We start from the raw sequence: 8,377 nt of genomic DNA, 5'->3' as shown, positions 1-8,377 counted from the left end.
AATTGATTTATGTCTACGATAAGCAGATCGAAAAGTTTGCTTTCCAACCGCCTCGAGACCTCCCAACCTGGTCTCGCAAGGGAACTCGGAAAAAACTATTGTTTCTCCACAGAGCCGCAGTAAGTACTATTGTAATAAGTTATTGGCGAAAGGATTTGTGGCTATAAGTTAGCCCGCGCACGGGTGCCCTGATTCCCGAGATATTGATCTTCGCTGTTCGACCCGGACGCCCGCAGCAACCCTGGAGACCGACTCACTACCACGCCACTACAATCACTACTAATTGTTGTTACTCCAGGATAATATACAGAATAATAAATAATAACATTATAAAAATGAAACAAATCATTAGGTGATTTTTCTATTTTCATAAATCAAGAGAGGTTTGGTAGCCGAGTAAAAGTGAAAGAGTTCGAAATATACCTACTCCCCACAAATGCGCGACCATCCATCATAGGTAATCGGAAACGATCATTGCAAAAATGAGTATAATTTACCATGAGCCCCGCATTTTATAGTCAGCCAAATTGCCGCCATTACACGCTATAATATGAGCTACTGCGGTGCACCGTAACGACTGCCCATTTTGCTCTGAAACGTTCGTATGTTGGTCGATCCTGCTGCATCTATGGCTGTGTTATTTTAAGTTTTTCGTCTAGTTTTCCGAAGAATGGTTTCGGCTAATGATTTGTCCTCCCGGCGACGTTTCTTCGGCTCCACGCATTTCATGTTGCTACCGATCACTATTCTCTCCATCACTCGATATTGCTTGTCAGTGAAAGGTCTAAGAACAGCAAAACTTATGCCCATAGCCTTGCCCTTCAGTAAGTCTTCCCTCAGCATTGCATTATCGTAAATACGGGTCTTTATGTATTTCAACAAATTGTCCATGTCGGCGTTGCTAAGTTTAAGTAGAGCTGCCAAAGCCACTTTGTCGTGGTCTTCCGAATCATTCAGCTCCACTTCTAGCTTGATGTCTTGGTTGTCTGAGGGGTAGATGATCTCCTGGATCTGGAAGCGGTTGGGCCCGGAGCCGGTGAGCAGGGCGCAGCGGAAATGTGTTTGTTTGCCGACCACATTGTTGAGCCAGTTGGAGTTGCGCTCAAGAGCCTCCAGCATGAAGTTGATGAAGTCGCTGACTTCCTTCTGTTTCCTGTAGGAGGCGATAGCGGCCAGTGCCACGTCGGGCAGCGCCTCCATGCTCCTCACGTTGTTGGCCTCGTGGACTTTCTTCGAAGGACGTTTCGTAGCCATCGTCAAATTAACATGCTTAAACAAATTTATAACATTCCTTACAATGCTTCCCACACGTTGCTTGCGGTACCGGAGAATTTTGCTGGCTTATTTTAATAGGCGGAGAAATTTTTTTTGTTAGTGACGCTGTCACCTTTCAGTTTTTAAACGGTTTTATAAATATTCTCTATGATTTGAATCGGTCAAGTCGCCATGATAAGGTAATAATGACAATTTATTTTTTAAAGGCGTGGCTTCAAAAGTTTTCATTTTACGACTTTTTTTTATATATTATTATACGTATTAAATGTGTGTGTTATAATTATAACACGACTTACACAAATAAAAACGGTTAGGTAAGTACCTACGATTTCGTGACAGGCAATAATTAATAAATTACAAATTCTTGTCTAAAACACGATCGTCTACATCGATTATGATCTAAGATGATTAATAAACTTTTACTAACGGGTAATTAATAACGAGCTACAAAGATTGTACGAAATAGGGTACGTAACTGGACCTTTTCTATTGAATGTGTTATTACCTATTAGGTATTTTCTTTTCCGAAATTGTTTTAAAAATTTACCTAATCTTATAGTACCTTTTTCATGTTAGGTATAATAGGTATTTAGGCGCCTACCTATTTACAAAATGGTACTTAGTAATTTTAATTATTTTATAGGTAATTTTAAAACAAACAATAATTAGGTAGGTATGTCTAGTTAGGTACGTAGGTAATTATCATGAAAGGAAGAACCTACCTACCTAGTTATTTAGACTTTAAGACCCTACCTACCTACATAGGTAGAATGGAACTTTATTGCCTTACGCTGAATACTAATATTATAATGTTAATTGCCTTCTAGTTAGGTAGGTACCTACCTAGTAAATTAGTTATTCAACGTAATCAGTCAAGCAAATCATAACAGTCATAATCATAGGTAATAGGTAGGTAGGTAGGTACCTACCAGAAGCCTAGACTTCTGCAAGCTATATCATTATGAACCTTGCCTTCGTGTATACAAGAGTGATAGCTGTCTCTGTTTGGTAAGTATAATCCCAGCGGCTTCCTCAAGTTTTTCTGCCTTTGGTAACATTACTAAGAAGTAGCTAATCAAATAATACAGTCGTGCGGAAACAGCGATCGCAGTTTGGAGAAAAAAAATTGCAAACGCGAGAAATTGCCTTTCAAAGGGAAATAGCGACCGAGCACCGTCCCGTATCGAGGTCAAATATCTTTCCTATACGTGTGTATAGCCGATGCAGGCGTGAGCTAGTTAGGTTAAGTTCAACAACGCCAAAACAATATCGTCAACTTACCGAAAACAGCATTAACATACACTATCCCGTTACAAGATTCAACGGCACGGCAATGCTGCTGTCACGTCTACACACACACTCACACAAAAACACCGTAGTAAACGTCATTACCAACGTTTACATTGCTAATTACACCGTTTAACATCCTTTTCGACGCCACCAACGATATATCACTTGAGGAACAACTTTATCAATCACATATGACGAGCACAAGTCCCAAAAAGTACGCGAAACATTGAAAAAACGTAATTTTTAGGCAAAGACAACCTAATCACCACTCCTTTTCTCTCACGATTTGTGATAGCGAACAGCTGCGGTGCGTGGTAATACCAAAACAAATACTGGTACTGCCATCTAGACACGGCCAAGAAACCATGAGACCGTTCACTGACTCATTTACCCTACCCTACCACTGCTACGACTTCGATAAGTACCTGTGATCGCAATAGTTCTAGCGTTCGCTAACAGGTGGCGCTTGTTTAAATCAAATATTTTCTTTAGCAATTTTAGAAATAAAATCAAAAATTTTGAAATTATTTAATAACTATCGCTTCCAATAACAGATACTCTAAAATAAAAAAAAAAAAAAATCAAAAAGAAAGCTCCGCCGCGACAGTGTATCACTGCCGTGACCAGGATTCGAACCTGGGTTACTACGGCCACAACGTAGGGTCCTAACCACTAGACGATCACGGCTATCGGAGCACTTGTGAAGAGGGCCGAAATTACGGATCTTATTCTACATTTCATTTTATAAACACATGATCTCACACTTATTTCCCACTGGGGTAAGCTAAGCACAGACTATGGAATTCCATTTGCTTCGATCCTGACATACATTACAAACATACATACATTTTAGATATACATTTCATTTCATACCTTTTATTTCCCTTGAAATAGCAATTAATTTGCAATCGTAGTAGCATAGGCCAATATTTTCTAAGTATTCTAGTATAGACTGTAAAGTGGATCAATGACCTCACAACCTACACAAACAAAAAAAATCTTGCCTGGTCGCGTGTAACGTAGGCTTCAGTCAATTGAGATAGGTATAATTTTGTTTCGCGATAGTTATAATTTTACGATAACTCCTACGACATCCATGATTTTGTGAGTTTTATTATCCTTTATAATGTCTACATATTTTATAATTAGACCAAGCCTATTTTCATGAACCTTATTGGTACAGTATGCAAATTCTTTGCACCTTATTGGTGAATTAAAAAAAGGAAGTTGTGGAAGTTATATCTTTTATTGTTACCTTATTGTTACAATGTCAACAAACCAAAAATATTATTATATGGAGTTTGCTTGTCATTTGTCTTAATATTATAAACAATAGTTACAACTATACTTCAACATAGTACTGTCTGTACACCTTATCTGTTTTTTCAGCAAGTAAAAATCGTGATTTACTATTTTTTTTTCTTATACTTTTAGATCCTCAGTATTGAGAAGGCCAAGTTATATATCAAAATGTTAACAAGTTGTTCATCTGTCACCATTGTGATTCTGATTCTGGTCCATAAACGCTTTTACTGCTGGTGCCAATGATTCTAGAGCATTAACTGCTTTCTCAAGCAATAGTACCACTTTCTCATTTTGCCCTATCCTCCGCATTTCTCTTTCATGTTGTAACTTTTCCTTTTCTCTCTCATATTCAATGAATTTATTCAAAGTCTCCATTATATCTTTGTCTTTATTGTTGTTGTTGTGTTTCTTTCTTTTTTTGTTTAGTCTGGCTGAGCTGGTGGTGGACATTGATGAAGAACTTCTCTGAAATTTATATCTTTCTGTGGGGACAGTTTGGAACCCTTCAGTGAAACATGCAACAGACTCCTCAAAGCACTCCTCTGCAGTGCCTTGCTGTCCTCCTTCCTGGAAGTAAAAACATTTTATTTTCTTTATGTCAGAAGAAAGTGATAGGTAGTAATAATAATGATAGCATTACAAAAGCTTAATTACATATAACAGATGAAACTTATGGTTACCATTATAAATATGAACACATTGAATAGTACAGATATGAGAAAATATTTCTAAAAATATGTTTGCCATAATCATCTAATACAACCATGTGTCTAAGTTAAGCATACATATATTGTAATGTTTCTATAGTATATGATATAATATGATAAAATAATACATTTTCTCTTCTCAAACAGATAATGAAGGAAACAAATATGAGGTATGTAAAATATCATTTTACATACCTCATATTCCAACGGATCTTCAACTATTGGACTTTTCATTGTATCGTCAGATGAAGTTGATTGTCTTTTCTCTTCCTCCTTAGATTCCTTAGACTCCTTAGAATTAACAGTTTGTATAATTGCATTGGAATTTTCCCACGTCTGAAAATATATTGTTTTGGGGGTAAATAAAAAAATATAAATAAGATAAAAGATAATTTACAAATTTTCTGCTATAATACTGTTATAAACTAATAGGATGATTTTGACTTTTCATCTTATTTGTGCTTTTTCAAACCATTTTACCCATCCTTTCCTTTTGTTGACTTAATTAGCAAGAATTACTGCTAATGCACATTTGTAAGTAATGTTAGGATTAACTCGGAAACTCACTGCTTCGCAAGATACGGATGTATCCAGTGTTGTCTCTATTGGCATCTCATCAGGGCTCTCGTACCCGATGGCTTGCAATATTGTGCGACTTCGTGTTGACATTTCAGGCACATCACGAGGGTCGCGTTTCTGTATCAATGCTTGTTTAATTTTCTTTCTCTCGTCTCTAGCCTTTTTTTTCAGGTCCCTCCATGACTATAATAAAAAAATAAAAATTAAGCTATGAGCTCTACATAACAAATAGCTATAAATAGAACCACTGTGCAACCATAGTTTGTTTTATTTTGTTTGAATATTTAAGTATAAAAATATGTGTAATCTTTTTAGTGATATGATTTGATTACACCATGCTGTAGTGTGCACCTGCATATCGCGCGCGACGCGATAAATGAGCCAATAGAGTTGAATCGAGGGGTTCTTATCGAGTCGTGATATGCGGGTGCCGCGCTACGGGTTCAAAGTAATAGGTTGTTCCCTTACATGTTTCCATTGTTCAGTTGATTTGTCAGGTCCATACTCTCTTAAAACAGTTTTTAATTTAATCCATTCCTCTTCGTGCTTCCTAGCACTTTGTGGCCCATTTGGAAAGTCATTAGTAGCCAGTTGAGTGTGGGCTGCCATGTAGTCAACTAGATGTTGAATCTGAACCGTGGTACTCCTACTGTAAAGATAAAAATAAACAAGAGGTAGGAGACTTGCCCTGAGAGATAACTCTACAAAGGTTGGAGAAATAATCAAAGAAACATGTATCAATGTAAACGCAGATGAAAATTCGTTAGTTAAATTAACATTTAGTCAAAACAATACTAAATTATAATCTAATCAAGGTTGATTTCCATCAGTCTCTACAATTATTTAGGAACAGGAAGATTACTTACACTTTCCTCTTCTCACGCTCTGTAAAGTAGACTTTCCCTTCTGACATTCTAATTTAGAAATTGATGTGTGATATTCCGGGTCACTGAAACTTGAAAATTGGGGAAATATGGAACTGTAGAAATGTTTGTTGGCATTTGATGGAAGAGTCGCCAGGCCAACCAAAGAGTCGCAATCGCAACGTCAACTAGTGTTGCACATCCATCGATAAACGGTTATCGATCCCTAGGCTATCGACAGCACACCGGTAGCAGGTTTTGGATTATGTTTATATAGTGTGTTTGTTTAATAAGTTTGACGGTTTCTTAATTATAGACATAATTACTTTAGAATATAATTATATAGTTTATTTTGCTATTATTCTATTACCGTACCATTGTTAATGAATGCCCAAATTGATTTATTTCTTTCTTATCTAATCTTATTTAGCCTATACGATCCCACTGCTGGGCAAAGGCCTCCCCTTGATTTTTCCACTCCTCTCGACTTTGCGCGATCTCCGGCCAATCCTTGCGATAAGCATTGAGGTCGTCACACCATCTTTTACGCGGTCTGCCTCGACTTCTAAGCCCGCCCTGAGGTATCCAGTGAGTAACGACTCCGCTCCGGATGCATCCGACAAACGTGTCCGGCCCAGTCCCACTTCAGTTTGACGGACTTTTTCCCTACATCAGTGATACCCGTTTTGGAGCGCAGTGTAGTGTTTCGCACACGGTCGATTCGTTTAACGCCTAGGATACTGCGTTCCATTGCTCTTTGGCAGACCTTGAGCTTGGACTTTTGAGATGCTGTCAATGACCATGTTTGGGCACCGTGGGTTAGGATCGGCAGGATACACATGTCGACGAGCTTACGTTTCAATGAAAGGGGGAGATCCCCCTTCATTAGATGCTTTAGTGACCAGTAGCTCTTCCAGGCGTTGTCGATACGACGGTCGATCTCTTTTGCTTGTCTATTTTGGAACGAGACTACTTGGCCCAAGTAAATGTATTCGTCGACATAATGTATTACCTGCCCATCAACCTCAATCCTACTTTTCCTGCCATTGGTCATTAATTGGGTTTTCTCCCTGTGCATCATTAGTCCAACCTCAAGGCTCGCCGTGCTTAGATCTTGGAGCATTTGTTGGAACTCATCTGACGTGGATGCGAAAAGTACTATGTCATCGGCGAAACGAAGATTTGTAAGTCTTTTCTCGCCGACGACAATTCCTTTTTCCGTCCATGGGACTGTTAGCCGCCTGAAAACTTCCTCCAGGGTACAAGTGAATAGTTTTGGGGAAAGGGGATCACCCTGCTTCACGCCCTTTTCTATTCGAAATGTGGGACCCTGAGATTGAAGCTTGATGGATGCTGTACTGCTACTGTAGACTGACAACACAAGCCTTACGTACGTGTCGTTTATCTTTTGATTACGAAGAGCTGTGAAAATCGCGGAGTGTTTCAGACTGTCGAAAGCCTTGGAGTAGTCCACAAAAGCTACATACAGTGGCTTATTAAATTCAGGTCAGTGGTGGAAAAATAAGGGCGAAATCCGGCCTGCTCTATGGGCTGTTGTAAGTCCAAAGTCCCAGCTATTCTGTTCTCGATTACTTTTATAAATGTTTTATATATATGGGAAACAAGGCTGATTGGTCGGTAATTATTGATGTCAGACTTGTCTCCTTTTTTGTGAAGAAGAATGATATTAGCATGACAAAAGTTATGTGGTAATTTTGCTGAATATAAAATACTATTGAATAAATTAGTCAAATGTGGCAGTAATATAGACTTTCCTATCTTTAAAACTTCGGTGCTAATACAATCTTCGCCTGGGCTTCTACAGTTCTTCATATTTTTTAGGGCATATGCTACTTCTTGACCTGTTATGTATTTCTTTCATATAACAATAATCCGTAGGTATTCTTAGCTGCATATTATGTAGTAATAATAAAAGTTTTAAGTAACTATTTACCTATTTTAATTATTGATTAAATTCAAAAGTGACATAAAAAATTAAATTTAGAAAAAATAAATTTGTAATTGAAATGAAAGAGTATTGTTATTTTTTGCACTTAAATAAAATGTATAATGTATATTAAGTAAAAAATATTTTCTTTTATATTATAACGTTTTAATATAAAAACCGTAAATCATTTATTTGAAATGACAATGGAGTAATAACAATAATAATACAGGGTGTTAGTGACATCGTAACGAAAAAAAAAAATGGGACGTCTATTTGATTGTAATAAAAAAGGGTGTTTTTCTTGTCGCAAATGTTTATTTAAGATTTTGAGTTTTTACTGCGCCACAATGTAAATCGAACAACGCGAAACAGTCGCTAGACCTATCTACCTACGCGCGGCTACGTTACAC

At 37.6% G+C, this 8,377-nt stretch overlaps 2 protein-coding genes and 1 non-coding gene across 4 annotated transcripts; all 3 read right to left on the bottom strand.

The window, feature by feature from the left end:
• Nucleotides 1-538: 538 nt before the first annotated feature.
• Nucleotides 539-1,254, bottom strand: LOC126373475 (uncharacterized). Its single transcript, XM_050019632.1, has one exon. It carries the CDS (start codon nt 1,252-1,254, stop codon nt 643-645), a length of 612 nt encoding a protein of 203 aa, XP_049875589.1. The 3' UTR covers nt 539-642.
• Nucleotides 1,255-3,180: 1,926 nt separating this feature from the next.
• On the bottom strand, nt 3,181-3,252 carry Trnah-gug (transfer RNA histidin (anticodon GUG)). The gene has a single exon. It is a non-coding gene; the product is annotated as a tRNA-His (tRNA).
• A 540-nt stretch (nt 3,253-3,792) lies between these two features.
• On the bottom strand, nt 3,793-6,211 carry LOC126373341 (uncharacterized). Of its 2 annotated transcripts, XM_050019480.1 has the most exons (5): nt 6,023-6,211; nt 5,625-5,805; nt 5,145-5,339; nt 4,773-4,913; nt 3,793-4,437 (listed from the first exon to the last, which is right to left on the bottom strand). In XM_050019480.1, exons 1-5 carry the CDS (start codon nt 6,067-6,069, stop codon nt 4,051-4,053), a joined length of 951 nt encoding a protein of 316 aa, XP_049875437.1. In that variant the 5' UTR covers nt 6,070-6,211; the 3' UTR covers nt 3,793-4,050. The 2 variants fall into 2 exon arrangements, with proteins under 2 accessions (XP_049875437.1, XP_049875438.1); XM_050019481.1 differs by lacking the exon at nt 4,773-4,913.
• Nucleotides 6,212-8,377: the final 2,166 nt, after the last annotated feature.

Source organism: Pectinophora gossypiella, chromosome 15 (assembly GCF_024362695.1).
Source record: "Pectinophora gossypiella chromosome 15, ilPecGoss1.1, whole genome shotgun sequence".
NCBI lineage: Eukaryota > Metazoa > Arthropoda > Insecta > Lepidoptera > Gelechiidae > Pectinophora > Pectinophora gossypiella.
Note: the sequence above shows the minus strand (reverse complement) of the source record. Positions and strands in the feature narration are given on the sequence as shown.

Bases quoted from the DNA above. Each gene is read 5' to 3' on its own strand.
- LOC126373475 (XM_050019632.1), bottom strand. From the start codon at position 1,254: ATGGCTACGAAACGTCCTTCGAAGAAAGTCCACGAGGCCAACAACGTG.
- LOC126373341 (XM_050019480.1), bottom strand. From the start codon at position 6,069: ATGTCAGAAGGGAAAGTCTACTTTACAGAGCGTGAGAAGAGGAAAGT. The intron at 5,340-5,624 runs GTAAGGGAACAA...TTTTTATTATAG, and splicing joins CAACTGAACAATGGAAACAT to TCATGGAGGGACCTGAAAAA. The intron at 4,914-5,144 runs GTGAGTTTCCGA...ATATATTTTCAG, and splicing joins CATCCGTATCTTGCGAAGCA to ACGTGGGAAAATTCCAATGC.